General features: G+C 35.0%; 1 protein-coding gene across 2 annotated transcripts in view; it reads right to left on the reverse strand.

Moving 5' to 3' along the window:
* Positions 1-21,377, reverse strand: part of LOC127831755 (methionine synthase reductase-like) — a 21,691-nt gene extending 314 nt beyond the window's left edge. The window contains exons 1-15 of one of the 2 annotated variants that reach the window (XR_008026486.1): positions 21,357-21,377; positions 18,789-18,940; positions 17,769-17,919; positions 15,168-15,285; positions 14,265-14,922; positions 13,497-13,640; positions 12,931-13,016; positions 11,270-11,426; positions 9,086-9,266; positions 7,514-7,568; positions 6,725-7,010; positions 5,739-5,950; positions 3,181-3,416; positions 1,356-2,635; positions 1-385 (exon numbers count right to left, since the gene is read on the reverse strand). The exon at positions 1-385 is cut by the window's left edge and continues 314 nt beyond it. Coding sequence is in view for 1 of the 2 variants with exons in the window: in XM_052356792.1 (XP_052212752.1) it covers positions 2,556-2,635; positions 3,181-3,416; positions 5,739-5,950; positions 6,725-7,010; positions 7,514-7,568; positions 9,086-9,266; positions 11,270-11,426; positions 12,931-13,016; positions 13,497-13,640; positions 14,265-14,922; positions 15,168-15,285; positions 17,769-17,919; positions 18,789-18,935 (2,511 nt within the window). In the remaining variant the exon portion in view is untranslated. Of the gene's footprint in view, positions 2,636-3,180; positions 3,417-5,738; positions 5,951-6,724; positions 7,011-7,513; positions 7,569-9,085; positions 9,267-11,269; positions 11,427-12,930; positions 13,017-13,496; positions 13,641-14,264; positions 14,923-15,167; positions 15,286-17,768; positions 17,920-18,788; positions 18,941-21,356 lie in introns of both variants that reach the window. The other variant, XM_052356792.1, reaches the window with a different exon arrangement.
* Positions 21,378-21,486: the final 109 nt, after the last annotated feature.

The following is a 21,486-nucleotide window of genomic DNA, read 5'->3' on the forward strand; positions in this document are numbered from 1 at the left end:
TAAGTTACAGTGCAGACAACTGTCATTTTTGAAAGTAGAATACTAGTCAAAACTTGGGTGTGACCTTTGACCTCTTATTAAGACCTAGCCTTTGAGATATAGAATATTTCACACATCATAAGGTTAATATTAAAATTGCACTAAACTGCATGAAAAATGATGAAGTTACAGAAAAGACAAGCTGTGTGTGTGTAACCTTAGCATTTGAAGTAAGGTCACAGTTTGTACACGTGTACCATGACAGGTCATATCCATATGGTGAACACTTATGCTAAATTGTTTTAAAATTGAATGATGAAGTTATAGTCTGGACAATTTGTTTCAAGGCCAAAGTTAACCTTTTCTCTTTAAGAGTGTCCTAGACCTATGCAGTGGCAACTTTGACCTTTATATGCTATTAAATAGCACATCATCTCTACATAGTGAACATTTGTTCGAAAGCTTTTTTCATGGCCAAATTTAAATTTATCTTTATTTAAAGGGGCCTTTTCACGTTTTGGTAAATTGGCAAAATTAAAAAAAGTTGTTTCAGATTTGCAAATTTTCGTTTTAGTTATCTTATTTGTGAGGAAACAGTAATACTGAACATTTACTGTGCTCTAAAATATCAATTATATGCATCTTTTGACGATTTGAAAACCTGAAAATTATAAAGCGTTGCAACGCAAAACGATTGAATGATTTGGAGAGTTCTGTTGTTGTCGTTATATTGTTTGATAATACGAGGATTGGTTATATAAAGTATAAAATTCATCTCATATCATGAGCACGGATGGCCGAGTATTCTAAGTGGTAGACTTTTACTTCGGGGTTAGTGGTTTGAGCCAGGTTAGGGTTACTTTTTTTCGTCTTAAACTTTTATTCTTGTTTTTTTTTTACTTGAGTTTTTTTTAGATCCAACGTGTATATTTATCAAAATAAAGCATTTAATAACAAACTTCAATACATGCCGAAATCTGTGACAAGGCCACTTTAACAATAATTATGACTTATGCTGTAGGGCAATGATTGTCATACATTACACTTATTCAACATTGTTAACATATATGTTTAATGATATTAAAATTGAATTTTGGATGTTAAGAGTTATAGTTTGGGCAAGCTGATTTATAGCCACAATTTAACCTCTGATCTTTAAGTGTGACCTTGGCCTATGCAGTGGGGAGATCGTTATTGCACATGACACTCCATATCAACTAGTTTAACCTTTTCATGCATTAGAATGTTCAAGCTTGTCTGCTCTGTAACTTTGTCATGCAACATTCAGTTTTTTTAATAAGTTTTCTCAATTATTCACTGTCATATCGCATACACTCGACAATTGTTATCACAATTTTGAGCTTTTCACATCCAACTTGACAATAAAATCATTTTAACAAATAAAATCTCACAATATCACTGGCAAAAAAGGACACAATAGTTTGTTTTTCCATAAAAAAAACAAAACACATTTTTTGTCTGATGTAAAACATGTAATGGCATGTATTTGTACCTGACTAGTACAGACTATTGAAACTGTCTATCAGACATACATGCATTACTTGCATTTAAGAACCGACATATCAAAATGTCTCAAACAAATTATTTGTTACACAAGTCACATTGCTTTATCCTTAGCACCAGTTAAAAAAATATATAAATAAAACATTCTTCTTCTATCCAGCTGGATTAATGACAAAAAATACACAATTTATAAAAACGTTTTTTTTCCACATCACAAAGCAACAACACCTCACAAATTGTTTCCTTTGTTGCCATTATATGAATACAAGACTCTTAGACAACATTTTAATACAAAATAAATTTGCCCAACATAAAGGTTTTTTTGCAAAAACACAAACATATGCTTAGTACTGGTGTGTTTCATAATTAAAACTTCAGAAAAAGAGGTAACATTTTTAATGTTAAGGCACAGGGGTATCCCTTATTATTAGGAAATTAAGACATATGAATACCACTGTTCTTAAGACCCTTGGGGAAAAACCAGATCTGAAACCTTTTTCTCTAAAAATCACTTAACTAATCATATAACCCCTAATCATCTCTTGCAAGCACACAAATTTTGTTAAAAATCCATAACTTACTTGATATTAACTTAGTCTAAGACTCGTCAATAAATGAATGCCCATATGAGAAAATAAATAACATCAGGCAAATAATAACATAATAAATAACTCATCAACTCAAAAAATCACTATATGAGATTATTATTATTAAAAAATTCAATAAGTTTTATTTACAACTCCATGTGCATTCATTGACCATTTTAAATCTCATGAACTGATCACAAACCAGGATTCAATACCAATTGCACAGCTAAAACCTATATTAATGAACCCAAAAAAGAACAATAAAGGCTAATGCATAAACATATATGACCAGTCGACAACATATAAAAATACAAACATATGAACACATGTGAGCACCTCACTTGTAATCATATCATGATCTCATAAATGTCTATAAACTAATAGCCGAATGTGCATTCAGCCTTGTATTTCCCATATACTCCCCCATTATCACTTTAAACAGATTGCCATTCTGCACTTCCATATTTACGTCCACACATCTTCTCTGTAGCGCTTCTCTAAACGCAGTTTCATTAACAGTCCACTGCTATCATCTTTGGTCAAGCCTGAAGCAGAAAAAAACATGAAAATATATAGTCATTTAATATAAAGATTTTTTTTAAAGAAAATTTAATCTGTTTGCAAAAAGTTCATTTGTACAATTAACAGTTGTCTTTACAAATATAACTTGCAAAACAAGAGGTTTGTCAGAAACACAATGCCCCCTATTGCACCACTTTGAAGCGATATATTTGACCTTTGACCTTGAAGGATGACATTGACCTTGACCTTTAACCACTCAAAATGTGCAGCTCCATTAGATGCATGTGCATACCAAATATCAAGTTGCTATCTTCAATAATGCAAAAGTCATTGCAAAACTTTAACCATGGTTAAAGTTTTGGGACACACACAATGAATGACAGACAAACAGACAGGCCAAAAACAATATGCCCCCCATCGTTCAATCTGGGGGTATAAAAATCACCTTTATAGTTTATATAAAAATTTACAAAACAAACACTTGAAAAGTTGATGAATTGGAGAATATTAAATGCAAGAGGACTTGCAAAAAAACAATTAACAGAAAATGCCGTCACTACAAACCTACCTTTATGTTCGGCAAATATATCCACAAAAGCTTCATTGACATCCTTGGCCATGTTCCTGGCATCGCCGCACACGTACACACAGGCACCCTTGTCTTGTATCAAGGTCACAAGGTCGCTGCCGTGACGACGCATGTTGCCCTGCACGTAACGAGGGGCATCAGCAGGCTGATCGTCACGTGAGAAGCTAACACACAATCTGGTGACAACCGATGTCACAAAGGCCTCTAGCGTATCCCTGGAAACAATTTTTTTGGATACATTTTTTAATCCAAAATGTTAACCACCCTGAGCAGAAAACGCTTCTTTTTTATCTTAAATAGCTCTTTCCTTAACTTTTAACCTATTAATACCAAGCCTGGTCTGCATGTAAGCTATCTAAACAATATCTAAGTGTAATATCTTTATCAAAACTCGCATCCTTGACCCATCACCATTTTCTATTTTTAGTTTCAGTGACTTTTACTTTGAACTGACTATCCACAAATGGAATACCAAGCAAGGTTTCCATGCAAGCTTGCTATATACAAAGCTTCATTAAAATTGGCCTCTGTAAACTGAAGTTCTTAACAGGTTACAAGCTGTTTGCTGTTTTCCTATTTAAAGTAGCATTTGATGATCTTGACCTTCATAGCAGAAATTGAAGTTTTACTGTTATTTAACGCAAAACATTTGTTAAAGTTCGTGACCTTGACTCAACTAGCTCCTAATTAAATCCCATCATAGGTCCCCATGCATACTTGCCATATGTATAAATTAATCAAGATTTGTCAATGCAAACTTAGGTTAATGAGTGGAAACCTCCTGTTTGATGCTGCCTGGACACCACCTAGTTGAAAGCCTTATAAATAACCCATACAATATCTAGACCAATTACAATTATTTAATTCTCTCTTAAACTATTACAAGTTTCCTATTTGCAAGGTAATTCAAACCAAAATAATCAAAACTAGAGCTTTGTCACAGACTTGACATATACCCCCACATGCCGCATTGACACAGACTATTTTGCATGCTGTCTTCACAAAACAAGAGAATCTAAATGGCGATTTTAAAGAATTATTATGCCATTATTATTTATGGCCATTTTGACCTTTGAACTCTTGAATTCTTTCTCATGACACGCCATCCAATGACTATGAACAAAATTAATGTACAGAGTTTTAAAATCTCACAATTTATGACATAGTTATGGCCCGGACAAGCTTATTTATGGTCACTTTTCACTTTTGAACTCCAGGTGTTACCTTGACCTTGAAGATATTGACATAATTCTTTCGCATGAAACATTGTCCAATGATTGTGAACAAATGTACCACGTAATTTTAAAATCTCACCAAGAATGGCATAGTTATGGCCTTGACAAGATCATTTACGGCCATTTTTGACCTTTGAACTCACAGTGTGACCTTGACCTTGGAGATTTCAACGTAATTCTTTCGCGTGACACACCGTCCAATGATAGTGAACAAATGTGCAAAATGATTTTAAAATCTCACAATGAATGACATAGTTATGGCCCGGACAAGCTCATTTATGACCATTTTTGACCTTTGAACTCAAAGTGTGACCTTGACTGTGGAGATATCGACGTTAATTCTTTCGCACGACACACCGGCCAATGATGGTGAACAAATGTGCCAAATGATTGTAAAATCTCACAATGAACAACATAGTTATGGCCCAACAAGCTCATTTATGGCCATTTTTTTCCTTTAAATTTAAAGTATGACCTTGACCTTGAATATATCAATGAATTCTTTCTCGCGACACACCGTCCAATTATGGTAAACAAATGTGCCAAATGATTTTAATATCTCACCATGAATGACATAGTTATTGCCCGGACAAGCTCATTTATGGCCATTTTTATTTTTGAACTCAAAGTGTGATTTTGACCTTGGAGATATTGATGTTATTCTTTCACCCGACACACTGTCCAATGATGGTGAACAAATTTGCCAAATGATTTTAAAATCTCACCATAAATGATAAAGTTATGGCCTGGACAAGCAATTGACCTTTGAACTCCATGTGTGACCTTGACCTTGAAGATATTGACATACTTTTTTCACATGACACACCGTCCCATGATGGTGAACAAATGTACCAAGTTATTTTTAAATCTAACGTTAAATGCCATAGTTATGGTTCGGACAATATTTCGGTTTAAAACACACTAAGTGACCCTGTGACCTAGTTTTTGACCCGGCATTACCCATATTCAAACTTGACCTATACATCATCTAGATGCAAATTGTGACCAAGTTTGGTGAAGATCGGATGACATTTTAGACCAACAGACCGACCAACCAAGTGACTCCTATATAGCCCTCCTTACCAATGTTAATGGGGGTATAATGAGTGCCATTATCATTGTCAAAGATTTGCCTGAAAGTAAACAAATTGTTCCAGAAGAGATTAGAGAAAGTCTTATTTGATTTCTTTTGACCTTTAACTTCAACTCACATTGGCGAAAAACATGAACACATGACCAAGACTTGTGGTTCTGAATGTCAAAGCCTCACTGAATAAAACCCTAACCATCAAAAAATATTACCTGAAAAGATAGTCTCTATCCCTGTGCCTGCAACCATAGAACAGCCAGACTTCCCCATGATGGACCTCTGGATTTTTTCTCTTTAGCTCCGCCCTCTCCTGCAGGAAGCCAATCAATGGAGCCACTCCAGTCCCTGGACCAATCAGAATCAAGGGAATGGTGAGGTCATCAGGCAGATGGAAGTTTTGATTTGTCCGTGCAAAGATGGGGATCTGAAACATCAAAATTATATGAATTTGTGTTATAAGTTGGGTTTCTTTCTTAAAATTGGATATCTAACAAATACAAGTAAAACACAAACAAAACTGAGATACTCCCAAAAAGATAATAAGGCCTTAAAAAGCATTTTCAGAGCCTGACAATTTACTCCTCCTGCAGTTAAATCTTGTTGCACTGTATTGTTTATTTGATAATAAATAACAGTTTTTTCACTAAAAGATATGCTAGATTGACAAATGATGTTCGTAAATGAAGGATACCCTAGCTGTTAATCATGAATTATTCCCTTATATTATCTATTTAGCATCTGTGTGATTATTAAATTGTTTGACAAAAACATACCCAAAGTTAATTATATTCCTCACAGAAAGACCTATCTGGGTTTTTTTCACCGTGTAAATACTTAAGTAAATTATAAATTACAATAGATTTTAAGCAGCTTGATTTACAAAACAACCGCAACAACATCTAACTCAATTTTACTTATATTTTATTGTACCCATAAGGCCATTAAAATTGTCAAAAAGAAATTGCATTTTTTGCCTACAGTATTATGTTTGTTCAGCAACTAATCTGAACTTTCTTTCATTTTGAAAAACAAGATAAAGACTTGCACAGATATTTTAGTTTTTACAAAACTTTAACTTGTGCAGCCTTCAAATGGCAAATTTAAGCCGATTTGTTAAGGCCCAATAAAAAAACATATATCTTTTCAAACTCTGATTATGATTAAAATATGATACAATAATACAACTGAAAACATTCACCTTTACATTATTAAGGGACAAGTTCTGCATCTGCAAAGATAGCTGTTCGGAGTCACCAAAACCAGTGTTCATTGCCTCTGACCCAGTTTTGTCTCCATCCCCAGTCATGGAAAATTTACTGTCTTCTGACCGATTATCACCGCCATCCTCTGCCTTAGACATTGCACTGACTCCTGACCGGAGACCCTCTAGCCAGCCTGTGCAGAGCCCCTTCCTGTGATAGCTGCGACCGCTCCCCGCAGGTATCTCCACAACATTGAACACAAACTGTAGAGAATCTGGATACCTGCAGAACACCAGGGGTAAAAATCAAGATATATGCAGATACATCAGATATATACCGATATATATGTAGTAGAACTTTAAATTAAATGTAAAAACATTTGGTAAAATATAAAAACATTATAAAATAGTAAAAACATCAATAAATCATCTTAAAAGATGTTTTTACAAATACTATGAACTTTGTAATTTAGGTATTTCTAACACTTCATCTACATGTGAGTTTGTGAAGCAAATTATGTTTAAAAAAAATTCTGTTAATAACATATTTGAAATTATTTATTTATTTAGAAAATTACAGGTCAAAATGGAACAAATTGCATAAAATAAGTGATGAGTTCTAAGTGATTACTATTTATATTAATGTCAAAGCAAGTGCTTATTCATTTCATTAATTTGTGAGCACTTTTGACAAAAACAAAACACATTCAGACTGAAAATACATGAATATCCATACATTTGGGAGAAAGAGTTAACATCCAACCTGTTATATTCCCCATATATTACCTTCGAGATGAAGTGCAAACAGAATATGGACGGGGCTGGAGTCTGGAAAGATGTTCTGAAAAAAATAACTCATAGAAATTAAAATAATAAAAACAAGGGACAAAATTGTCACAAAACCAGGTTTTCATTGTGAAAAAAAAATCTGATTAAGGGAGACAACTTAAACTGAACTTTTGAAATGAACAAACAAAATTAACCCCCTTTGTAAGTTTGTTTCAAAATAAATCTATTTTAAGTTGTGGTGACCTTGACATTGGAGATATTGACGTGATTCTTTCGTGCGACACACCGTCCCATGATGGTGAACAAATGTGCCAAATAATTTTAAAATCTCACAATGAATGACATAGTTATGGCCCAGACAAGCTCATTTATTGCCAATTTTGACCTTTTAACTCAAAGTGTGACCTTGACCTTGGAGATATCGACGTAATTATTTCCCGCGACACACCGTCCAATGATGGTGAACAAATGTGCCAAATGATTTTAAAATATGACAATGAACGACATAGTTATGGCCCGGACAAGCTTGTTCCGCCCGCCCGCCAGCCAGCCCGCGCGCATTCGCCAATCTAATTACCAGTTTTTTCCTTCGGAAAACCTGGTTAAAAATCATATTATAATAGGGGAAATAGTAAACACTCGTCTGTTTGTTTTGAAGTTTTTGCCGTTTAAAACGATGTTTCACATCTATCATTGCGCAGAGTTAACAAACTAACACATTTTCAAAGCAATACATCATTTATTCCAGTAACTGATAAGCGACTTGCATAAATCAGGGAAAGGATGAGAATGGCCATAGATATAATTTTATTACAAATCCTAAGAACAAAACAAGAGCACCGCATAACCGATGTCAACGCTCGGCTGCGGGTGCAGTTTTGAATAAATGAAAGGTTGTCAGAAATTTTTTTTTTTTTAGAGATTACAGTGACCTTGACCTTTGACCTAGTGACCCCAAAATGAGTGTGGCATGTAGAACTCCTCAAGGTGCGTTTGAATATATAGAGTCAAAGTTGTAGGTGGAAGCACTTTGATTTTAGAGCCAATGTAAAGGTTTTAGCACGACGCGGATGGCGGATGACAAGCTAGCTATGACAATACCTCGGGTTTTCTCCTAAAACAGCCAAACTAATTAAGAGTAAAATCACAGGGTGCAACAGACAACACCTTAAGAAGTGCTGCCAGTAACTGCCAGTGATCCATCCCCCGAAATTTCCCCATTCTGGTCTGCCTCCCCACCCTACCCTTCTTAAAAGTACCCTGTACCTCGTGTGATCCTATATTTTTCCCACTTATCAATCCCCAACCCCACAATGTGGCTAGGACTGCAATTTGAAGTTCACATACAATGGTTTGACAGTCCAGCACGGGCTTATCAGGGACGGCACTTTCTTATTAAGTTGTATTTTTTGTTTTAAGAAAGTCTGTTATTGATGAAAATCCAGTTTAGGGGAAAGTGTTGTCCCTGATTACCCTGTGTGGACTACGCAGGCTAATCTGGGACACCACTTCAGCACTTGTATTTAACCCCATTTTCACAGAGCGCTACTCAAAAAGGTATAAACTAACCTATAAGACAGGTCACCGGTGGCATACAGGAAGTAAAGCAGTCTAGCAGGTCCAGTACCCCTACGCTGGGCTCCCTGATGAAGCAGGTGTAATCCCCTGCCCCCTGCTTGCTGCACAACTCCTGTAGGCGGCGCTGGTGTGACGCGTCAGATGTGTACTCAATCAGCGCACGCAGCAGGGCCTGTATTGAAATAAATTGTAAGAGCCTTGTTCTCAGAAACCAGGCTTAATACCCACTTGCTAAGAGGTTAGTTGTCACTTACTGGTGTAAGTAAGGGTACTTAGTACTGGTAAACCAGGTTACTTAGGGAAAATATGAGTACATGTATGTAACTTTACCACTATGCTATAAGTTAAATACTGTTTGAAACTGCAAAAAACATACAAGCTGAATTCTGGGAAAACTGGGCTCAATGCATGTGCATAAAGTGTCGTCCAAGATTTAGCCTTTGCAGTCTGCACAGGCTAATCGGAGACAACTCTTTCCCCCTACGCATGGATTTTCGTTTATGAGAGACAACCTTTAAACGAAAAAAAATCAGGTCAAACAACTATGGACAGTTTCAAATTTCAAAGTAAGACTCAATTTAAGATGTTGACCATGAAATAGGCTGATATATAATATATTGAAAAATTATATAAGACTTGGCTGGAGAATATTTATATACACAGTCTAGGGAAAGACACCTTGACATAAAAATCTTCATTTTGGCTGAATAAATAATGGTTTATCAAGAAGTATACCTAAAAATTTGACTTCAAAAATTATGTATTAGCAAAAACTTTTCCCTCATGAAATCAGATTTAGATTAACAATCCTTGAAGAGCAATAATAATTTGAAAGAGAAACAAGAGCTGTCTCCATAGGATGAAATATGCCCCTGATAAAAGCTTTGAAAGAAGTTATGTGCATTTTCCGAAACTTAACACATTTTTCAAAACCTTAACGCAGACCCTAAGTTAAAGGTCAAGGTCAAAGGGGTCAAAATTTGTGTGTGCATGGAAAAGCCTTGTTTATATACACATGCATACCAAATATGAATGTTACATCTGAAGCGACATAGAAGTCAGGCCTCGACACTAACGGTGTCGCAGGAACCCGAGGACACCAGATTTTATCGAGGGTCACCAGTTCTTTCAAGCTGGGTGATCCTCCAGGAACCCTATATTTATAGAACCACTTCGTATTGATTGACCATTTTAATCAGCGTAATTATCTTTTATATCTTGTCGTGTTTAAAAGAAGAACTTCCGAAACGGTAAGTAGTGTATTTTTAGCAATATGAAAGCGGATGCGAACGTTGCAATGGTTCTCGGTCATCTTTTATCGACCGAAGATTTCACGCACAAAGCAGAGAACCAGTAGGAATGCAAATATGAATGACATAGTATAGTGATGGTGGTGTTACAGTAAAAATCACCTACATGTATTACACTAGTCTCGATAAAATGCAGAAAAATACGGGTAGTGTTTACAAAATGATTGACAAGTATATTTCCGATGTTTTTTTTTCTTAAGAAGTAATTCGCTTTATTAGAGGCAGATATTTTTGCTATATGCGCAAATAACACAAAGCACACATGAACAATTATCACTGAAAAACCAATTGTTGTTATTGGTATTTGCACATTTCAGTAAACATAAGGCTACTTTATAGTCAAATCTATTAGATTTATGAATTATATAACAATTTATATGTTTTTATTAGTTCTGTTGCCAGCCTAACTTGTTGTGCTATTTTAAAATACATTAAAAGCATATTGTTATCAAGTATCGATAGACATGATATCCAAAGTTACAAAACAAGGCTTATAAGCTATCAATGGGTCTACTTTAAATGGCAACTGAATTGAATATTGGAAATAAAAATGTGTACTTGTACGCTTCTTGTACTTATTCACCCTTACGCTGTATGTCAAAACAGGAGGGAACCCTAGTTTGGGTGAGAGTCACCAAAAGTTGAAAGAAAGGTTCCCTCCGGAACCCTGTCAAAAAGGTTAGTGTCAAGGCCTGGAAGTTATGAGCATTTTTCGAAACCTAAACGCAAAGTGTGACTGACAGTGGGATCACTATATGCCCTTCTTTAGGGGCATAAACAATCTTATGTCTAATAAGTGAATAATACAATTTCTCCAGAACAGCAATAGTGTTATTCAGGATGTAACCAGGAAAATGTCGGTAACCTTCTTTGGGGGTTCCCTGAAGTCTAAGCATGTGGTGAACAAGTGACGTAGAGTGCACTTTGGGGGCACATGCTTTGGCACGGCAGCAGACTTCTTCTTTGTTCCTTCAATCACAGATATCTGAATAGGGGTGTCTGCCTTGTCCTGTAGTCCAAGCCTGAAGAATGAAAAACTTCCAGCATGATGTTAAATACAGAAAACAAACGGCATGATGTTCAATACAGAGAACAAACAGCATGATCAAACAGCATGCTGTTAAATACAGAGAACAAGCGGCATGATGTTCAATACATAGAACAAACGGCATGATGTTCAATACAAAGAACGAACAGCATGCTGTTAAACACAGAGAACAAACAGCATGATGTTAAATACCGAAAACGAAGTGTATGCTGTTAAATATATTTAATTGAAAATTTTAAACAATGAGAAAAGAGGTATGTTATTACTTGTGTACAGCCATTTAGCACTGATCATCAAAATTTATATTTATATTTTAAAATATAAGACAGGTAGAAAAATTATAAAGAAAGAAGAGAAGTTTGATGGGTTCTTTTCATTAAGGTAGAACAACATGATGAAAAATTATATTAAAGTATATTATGTATGTCATTAATAAATAGTTCTTGATATACACATGTACATTCAACAGTTTTCCAGTTTTTTTTTCAATGAAAAAAGTCTTGACCTCGACATTATCCATTTGAGACTAGCCATTAACCCAACGCAGCGTGTCTTTAAAACTTTCAGGGAGACAATAGGTTCTTTTGATCTAGATCTGTTAAACGATGCTTCCATTGAAGTTGGGTTAAGATAAATCCTCAAGATCATCATGTGTAAAACATACATGTCTCCATTTAAATAAACCTATTACTAAACACATTTTTCTTACAATATATCCTTGAAATAATGAGTTAGAATCACAAGGAAAAAATATTTTTTGTAAAATTTAGAATTGTCTTAATCCAAATACTCAAATGTGTAGTTATTAATATTTGAAACTAATTTTCAGTGACTAAAGCTTACTTCAAAGTATTTATCATTTTACAAAGAGTGATCATTCATTTACAGCTTCAATACTTTAAAAGTATATTTTGATACAGGGCCCTCGTTTGGCCGTTTTTAGGGCGGAAATTCCGCCCCATTCACACCCTTAAAGAGTATACTTTTTCCCCCTATTTCAGCTAAAAACTCCCCCCTCCCTTTTTAAAAAACACTTTCATACGTATGTTGCCAGATGGTATCATGCTATTAACCTTTGATTAAATGTATATTTATGTAAATTACATTAAAATATAGCAATTTTAAGTGTTGAATTGTTGGTGAAAAGAACTTCTAAAATTCCCCTTTTGCCCAAAATGCATGAAATTCCCCCCTCTAAGGGCCCAGCACCAATCCCCCAAAGTGTAGCAAGGGCCATGTGATAAAAATAACATGTCAGTGTACAGATAACATTTGAGCCGCGTCATACGAAAAATGGGTCTTATGCCATATACTGAATTGTTTGGTAAGGAGCTAACCTGCCCGCTATAGTCATGCAAGTCTTATTGAACTCATAAGCAAACAGGGTAGTGCCTCACTAGCCTGTGTAAATTGCATAAGACCCAATTTTGTAAGACGCTTCTATTCTTTCCTAATCACACATCCCGGGCCCCTGTTACCTCTTCAGCAGTGCCTCCACCTCCTCAGGTGGGTTTGGGCACACCACAGATATCGCATCCCCTGCTCGGTAGGTGATCCCAGTGCCCTGTAAGGAGAGATTAGGGGACAGTGTTCACATAGCACATAAGGGATGTCTGAACTTACATGTATGATGCACATATCTGAATACTTATGTATGAAGACTATGCACTTGTGTATAAGTCTGAATAAACTATCTGTTCGTCTGAAGTAAAAATTTCACCTTACATTTCTAGGGAAAATGTTATGATTTCTGTTAAATGCATTGTTTGTTACTAATTTATTCTTTATTAATCTCTTGAACAAAATAGTATTAACAGGTAATATAATTTATGCAGTTTCACAAACACTGCCATATACAACAATTCCTATATTTTTGCTTTATGGATTGCCCTAGGCTACTGCGTTAAACTTTGCCTGATAAGCCATCATCATCATCATCATCATCATACCAGAATGAACAAATGGAAGAACCAAGTTGTTGTTTTTAAGCATCATTCCATTAAACATATTGCAAATATTGTTATTAAAGTAACCAACCACATACCGCTATACTAATCGTTACAACCAGTGTTTTCTTCACTGAAGAGGGTGCTGTAAGGGTGCGTATGGATTGGACAGTTGCCATGACAACTGGAGATGCAGCAGACGGGAAACTGCAGCCATTTTGAAGTGGCAGTTCATCGACATTCTGAAAACAGAGCCAAAACCAGTTTCAGGTTCCATGGCTATGAACATCCTTAAGATTTTTCCGCCTGAACTGTTTCTTCCATGGCCAATAACCAGCCACCAAGTAAGCTCAGTTGGTAGAGCACCATGCTAATGTTCTAGCAGTCGTGACTTAGCACCCCACTCCGACTGCACTTTTCTCTCAAGGTTAACTTAAAAATTGCAGCACTGAAAATAAAATGTCAAGCACTGGTTTCTATATTTTAAGTTAAGACACTGATTTTGAGAAGCTTGATTGTCATGAAGTCAACACAATTTTAAGGGGGCTATCTGGACTCCCTAAAAATACAGATTTTTGGTTTAAGGTTCAGCTGATGTTTACAATTTCCAACATCCAAACTAAATTGAACAAATTACTATTGATCTTAAATCTTATAAAACCTTTTTGAAAATAAAATATTAAACAATTATTTAAAAATGAAATTATCTCCTACTTTTAAGCTGTTTTATTTCTTATCCCAAAACAAGGCTATTAATAATATCATTAATATTATAATACAAATGATATAGTTCAGCTCAAGTAAAAGTACTACAGTATAACTTGTTCAAACGTTTCACAAAAATACGTTTGTTTAAATGAACTTACAACAGTTTCTGTGTCCAAGAAATCGACTTTCAGATATTCAGGGGAGAGAATTGGAACTGTAAGGCTACTCTCTGATAGTGGAGGTACAGAATTCATTAAACTTCCTGTATCACTTTCTTTCTTACATCCAACTGAAGAGTTCACAGCATTATTCCCCTTTAAGGAGTTTGCTGTAACACCATCACTCATGATTGCAGTTGAAACTTTGTCTGATGAGATATCACATGTATTTCCGTTCAGTCTTTCACTGAAACTATGTCCATTTACTATCTCACAGTCTCTTATTGATGTATTTTCTGTAATCTTACTACCAGAAGTGAGATCTATGTGTGACCCATTTGTTGCTCTTTCTTTTGGAAAGCCATTGTAAACAATACTATCTGAATCTACTTTGGTACTATCATTTGCAACAGAACGTTCGTTATTTGCATTTGACACGTTCTTGCAATTAATGATCTTTACAGAAATTATGTCGTCATCTTGAATAAGTGTATCACTATTTGAACTAGATTCACTGGTAACCCTGATCTCACTGATAATATGTGGAACAATTTCAGTACTTGACCTAGCAGATTGATTATTATCTAGAGGCAGTTTTAGAAAATGTGTGATTGCTGGAATCAAGTTTTCTATCCAAGGTTCAGCAACAACTTCTAATCTGAAATAGATGTAAACATATTTCCTTTTAGTATTTACAGCATGGTATACTTTATATAATATGAGTCATAATCACAATAAACTAAGATGCCATATTGCTTATTCCCATGACAACACCTGTGCATTGTTCAAAACATTAAGATAAATGATCAGATAAATAAGGGTGTGAAAGTGCTTAATACAGGAATGTTTTTATTAAATATCATAAATAATTCCTAAAAAGTCCTAATTCTAGCGCAGTCATACCCCACTGCGTCATCTGCCCATCCGGGCGGGTAGAATGGTTTGGCGCTCAGTTCCAGGAGCCTCTGGTTCAAAGTCTTGCCGCAGTTGCAGAAGTTTGTGTAGTTGGAGTCACCTAGGCCTAGAGAAAGTGATGGAGTCATGTTTTTGTAAGCAGGGACTTATCTTTCCATCTATAGTGAGTGCTCACTGCTGTGAAATGGCTTCATTCCCTCAGATAATTTCATTCAATCATGATTTTTTCCTCAAACAACTAATCTTATCCCAGGTTTGATTTTCCCTTGCCAACATTTTTTCCCCAAAACCTAACATTTTGGTATTTTCCGCAAAATAAGTACTAATGGCAGGACTTTATCTTTACAAAAATAAGTTAAAATAATGGCAAGTCACAAAGCGCCTTTTATATGAAACAATAACATGTACAATAACTAATAGCAAACGTTCTACTATTAACCAGATGAGAATCCAAGATAATAAACCAAGAAGCCATGTGATATTAATTGAATGATAAAAGAAAGTAAGTCACATAACAAGAGGGCCATGGTCCCTAAGGCGCTCAACTGAGACCGTAGCTAAGGAATTAACTATTCTTACAAGGTAGAATCCAAATAATGAAAGTACATGTACTTGATGAAACATTACTGTTTGATTTCTAGGCCAACTTGGCTGAAATAACATTAGAAAAAAATGTTCTTACCAACTTTTATGAAGATTAGACAGAAAAAGTGACTTCTAGAGTATAAACATGCTTTTTATCATTAAACTTGTAATCTCTTTTTTAGCTTGCATGACCCAGATTCAAACTCAAACAGTATTTTATTGGGACAAAATTTTGAATGTTCTGAGCAAGTTTCATGAAGATTGGCAAATAAATGTTGCATTTAAAGCGTTACAAGACTTTACTAGAGCCAATTAACAGAAACCTTCCTCCTTCCTGGAGGCCATACCTTTAAAGGAACTGGATCCGTTTTTGAAATTAAGCCAAGATATCATTAGAACATTTTACAAATGATCAAGTTTCAAGAAGATTCGACTGTAAATCTCACTTAAAGAGTGTTAAAAAGGCTTTATTACAGCCATATGAGAGAAAACTGCCCAGCCCCTTGGAGGCCATGATTTTCAACAGACCGGAACCATTTTCATTCAAATAAATGTTCTGACCAAGTTGCATGAAAACTGGACAAAAATGTGACTTCTAGAGTGTTGACAAGGTTTTATTAGAACCATAAAAGTATAACTGCCCCGCCCCCTGGTGGCAATGGTTTTGAACAGACCAGAATCATTTGTTAACTTGGTCCTGATAACATTAAAACACAATGCTCGTACCTAGTTTAATGGAGATTGGACTGAAAATGTGACTTTTAAAGTGTTTACACAGTTTTACTGTAGTGTAGCCATTTAAGGAAAACTGCCCCACCTTCTGGTGGCTATGTTTTCTAGTAAACCAGAACCATTTATACTCAGCCAAGTTTTAATTAGAACATATTTTCTCACCAGGTTTCATGAAGCTTTGACACTAAATAAGACTTCTTGAGTATTAACAAGGCTTTAGCCATATAAGGAAAACTGCCTCTCCAATTGACGGCCATGCTTTTAAATAGACTGAAACGATTTTTAAACTCAGCTGAGATATCATTGAGACGAATATTCTGACCAAGTTTCATGAAGATTGGACAATAAATGTAGCATATAGAGAGTTTACAAGGCTAATTTTGACGCAGACAACAGACAACAGACAAAATGCAATCTCAACAAGATGTGTTTGTGAAACACTATGTCCGCATATATGACGTTTGACCATGAAGGATGACCTTGACCCTTCACCACTCAAAATGTGCAGCTCCATGAGATACACATGCATGTCAAATATAAAATTGCTAGCTTCAGTATTGCAGAAGTGACATTACATGAGCAATTTTGACCCATATATTTGACCTTGAAGGATGACCTTGACCTTGACCTTTCACCACTCAAAATGTGCAGCTCCATGAGATACACATGCACTTCAAATATCAAGTTGCTATCTGAAATATTGCAAAAGTACTCATAAAATGAGCGATTTTGGCCACATTTATTTGACAACTGACCTTGAAGGATGACCTTGACCTTTCACCACTCAAAATTTGCGGCTCCATTAGATACACATGCATGCCAAATATCAAGTTGCTATCTTGAATATTGAAATATTTCAAAAGTGTACATTAAATGAGCGATTTTGACCCATATATTTGACCTTTGACCTTGAAGGATGACCTTGACCTTTCACCACTCAAAATGTGCAGCTCCATGAGATACATATGCATGCCAAATATCAAGTTGCTATCTTCAATATTGCAAAAGTTATTGCAAATGTTAAAGTTGGCGCAAACCAACAGACCAACCAACCAACAGACCAACAGACAGGGCAAAAACAATATGTTTTATAGTATATAGTAGTGGGGGACAAAAAAACTTACCATGAGAACCTTGTGTTCAATTAAGCTAAAAAGAATTCCATTGTTATTATTTGTCCGACAAGTGTGAAACTATACCTTCTGAGATTTAGATGCATTTGGCCGATACACTACTGCGAAGTTCAACATTTAACCATAATTAATGAAGTACCTAGAAGAGTGTAGTTCAGTGTAGATAGGTAGTCATTCTTGAGCGTTTTCTTCTTCAGGTGTCGTACAAACTTGAGGGCAGTGTCTGGGGGTTCACCGTCGCCTGTCGTAGATATCACCAACACCACGCAGGACTCGCGCTCTATTTTGAACTGTTATAAAGAGAGATCTAGGGTCATAACAGAGGAAATGGCACATGATGCTTCAAAATTGGATGAAAAGTTAGAGTAAACTTTTGTTGTGACATTTTCTAATAATTTGCCAATGTCAGGTCATTTCTAATTTTAATACCATTAACTTAATTTGGTTTAATACGCTTTTCATTTGCCATTCGATAATTGTAAAATAAGTTATAAATACCCTTATGATCATTTACATTAACTTGTTAAACCTGTTCAAGTTATGAAGAACCTAATGAATTTTACATAATGAATCAACCTCTAGCTGAGTAGCAGGTAATACAATGTATATAGAAATCACGGCTCCTCAGTACACAACATTCACAAACAAGATTAATGCTTCATGTTATTGATTGGCAATATTTGTTTTGCTCCAATTTAAAATGTGCAGTTTATTCACTTTGTGCTCAGGTGAGCTACAAAATACGTACATAAAGATACTTGTTCATAAAGTGTTTTATTATTGTTAATGATTGTTTTGATACTGATCTTATCAAAAGCTTTACACTCAAGACAACATCCATATAAAGCATAGTATAAAGCTATACATGTAGTAACACACTATTTCTTTACATGTATATGAATATATAGAAAATGTTAAATCTACATAATTATTTTTAGAAGAATATTTAGTTTGTATTAATCATGTTTGTTTATTTATTTGGATTTTCACAGTGTTTCAACTGTTTTCCTGACGACATAAAAAATAACAATATTTGACTTTATTTTCATACAAAATTAATGTTTCTGCTAACATAATATTTAATCTAATACAGAAGAAGAATATAATTATTAATTTTATATTTGATGAAATTAAATAATTTGTCATTTAAAAAAGTCACCTTCTTTTCAGTCTGGCTGAGGCAATGTATGTCCGCATGGAGACCCTTAGCCTCTGCTTTCTCTGCTATATCCTCTGCAATGGCTTTAGCCTGGCCAGTCTGAGATCCGTACAGAAGGAGAAAACGGTTGTTCAATATCACTGGCATTGCACCTGGTTGTAAACAATTATGAGTATTTTCACATTTCTCAGAGGAAGCTTTAATTGAGTCGTGTTCTGAGAAAACTGGGCATAATGCATGTGCGTAAAGTGTCGTCCCAGATACATGTAAGCCTGTGCAGTGTGCATAGGCTAATCAGGGACGACACTTTACGCCTAAACTTGATTTTCGGTAAGGAGGGACTTCCTTGAAACTAAAAATACCATAAAAAGCGGAAAGTGTCGTCCCTGATTAGCCTGTGCGGACTGCACATATTTGGCTACTTCTGTCAACTAAATAAGCATATCTTTTTTTAGAGCCCCGTTGGTATACATGTAGCACCAGTACCTTTCAAAGTTTGAGAAATAAGCATGGAATACCCTGAAATATGGAAATATGTGTCCAGAAATCTTCCAATTAAAATTGTGTGTATTTTTAATTGCTTGGAACTTAATTTCACAAAACCATTTAAATATTCTCAAGCATGCTTTTTTGGGGTAAAATCTTCATTTTCCACTGTTCATTTGAGACCGACACTTTTTATGGAAGACATAATAAACAGAGAGCAGGACAATTGCACTTCTGGGGCCATATAATACACTCAGATTGATCCTCCTCAAAGTCATAATAAGACTTTTGCGTTGTTTTATATCAAGATTTTGCAAATCTGTTGAAAATTGATTGAGTAGTGAGCTTCGGAAATTGGCTGTTGTGCCAAAATCAGCAATTCAAGGGTCTAAGTCATTAACCTTGTTATATATACAGAGCTACAGATAAGCTTTTTGGGGTAATTGGGTAATACCCTTCAAAACAAGAATGAATTTGGTAATGGAAAACGTGATTGGGTATCCAAAAGTATCATACCCGCTCATTTAAAAAAAATAATTGGGTATTTGTACCAAAACAAACAAGTGAATTGGGTAATTGAAATAAAACATGAATTTAGCTTCTCAAAACCGTACCTACATAAAGTCACTGTTATGTATTCAATTGTCGTATAGGTTGTTCCATCTTTCTGCTACCAGATTCAACAATGGAATTTCTCAACCCACTCATCGAATGCGTTTCTACTTGTTTTTTTTCCAATATGGGCCAGTACTTTCGTTTTGGAAACACAACACACCCCATCATAGGGGGCTGGAACGGTGTTGGATAGTATAATATCGTTTATTTTGACCGAAAATGCCCAAAACCAAAATTAAATATTATAATATTAACACGGGTTTTAACTCATTTTTTTTTATTTTCTGACAGCCATCAATCAGAGTCCGGTTGCATTGCCAAAAAAAACAACAACAAATAAACCACTTTGGCATTTTGACGTAGCTAAGACATACTCACATAGCTCTATCAATAAACAATAACAACTTACAGCACAAGGCACTTAAAATCTTATTTTGGAGAACTTAAACATATCTGATTGATGGCTGTCAGAAAAATTTTTTTTAGTTGAAACCCTTGTTGCTATAATTAAATTAAAAAAAAATTATTTTTTTGCATTTTCGGTCTATACACGCTTTATTATACTATCCCAACACCGGTCCAGCCCTCTCGGCCTCTGTGCACCCCATCAACAAGTTTATCAAAAATACTACCGCAGATGTCCATGGAACAAAACATGGAGTTAATAATGTCATTAACTATGCCCTTTGCAATTGTTTAGATTTATTTACCACGACAAATGAATCTATACATTTTTTGTATTTTTTTGCGGAACTTTTCGTCTGCCTCGGGACGCCAATTTGTTTGACTAGCATGTGTTATCATCTAAACGATTGGTAAATACGTTACCAGATAAAACAAGCCCTTGTCGATAAAGACTCGAGTCAAAACGGCCAAAACAAAACGGGATTTTTCATTATGCATAAAAGGCGGCTCAAATTGGGTGTAAGCGATTTGTTTTGCATACCTGTACGCACAGATTTTGAAAAAATTGCGTATCCACCTATTTTTGATTGCGTATTAACGCAAATCGCAGCTTATCTGTAGCTCTGTATATATATATATATATATATAAGTAAAAAATAATAATTTCAACTAACTTTTTTTGTCTTGTTATTTTGTATCACAAATTGACAAATCTGAGAGTTATGGGAGAGGAAGCAGCTTAGGGAGGGGGTAGTAATTAATGCCGAGTGCCTGTGATAGTAAGTGGCTTTCACAAAATATTTTTTACATATACCGAATTCTTGATAAAAAATATATAACAAAACATTATTACGTAATACTATCCGAATTGTTTTCAAATCCGTCTACCTGTACACTTAAATAAACAAACCATTTTGTGTAACAAAAGAAGTAATCGTAAATCAAATATTGTAAAAAACGGTAACCTATAAATAACAGATTCAATTAGATCACATTTTTTAACGTTCAAAGTATCACAAATCTTGAACATTCGAAAAATCGTTATATTATATATGCGCATACCCTCACTGCTTCTCTGTCCGTGAAGAAATGATTCGTTCGGATTATTCATACGTATTTCATCAATTATGAAACGAAAATATTTTACTTTCTATCATATAATCCTTCAAATATTGCAAATCTTTAAATAAAA

Source organism: Dreissena polymorpha, chromosome 5, assembly GCF_020536995.1.
Source record: "Dreissena polymorpha isolate Duluth1 chromosome 5, UMN_Dpol_1.0, whole genome shotgun sequence".
Classification (NCBI taxonomy): Eukaryota; Metazoa; Mollusca; class Bivalvia; order Myida; family Dreissenidae; genus Dreissena; species Dreissena polymorpha.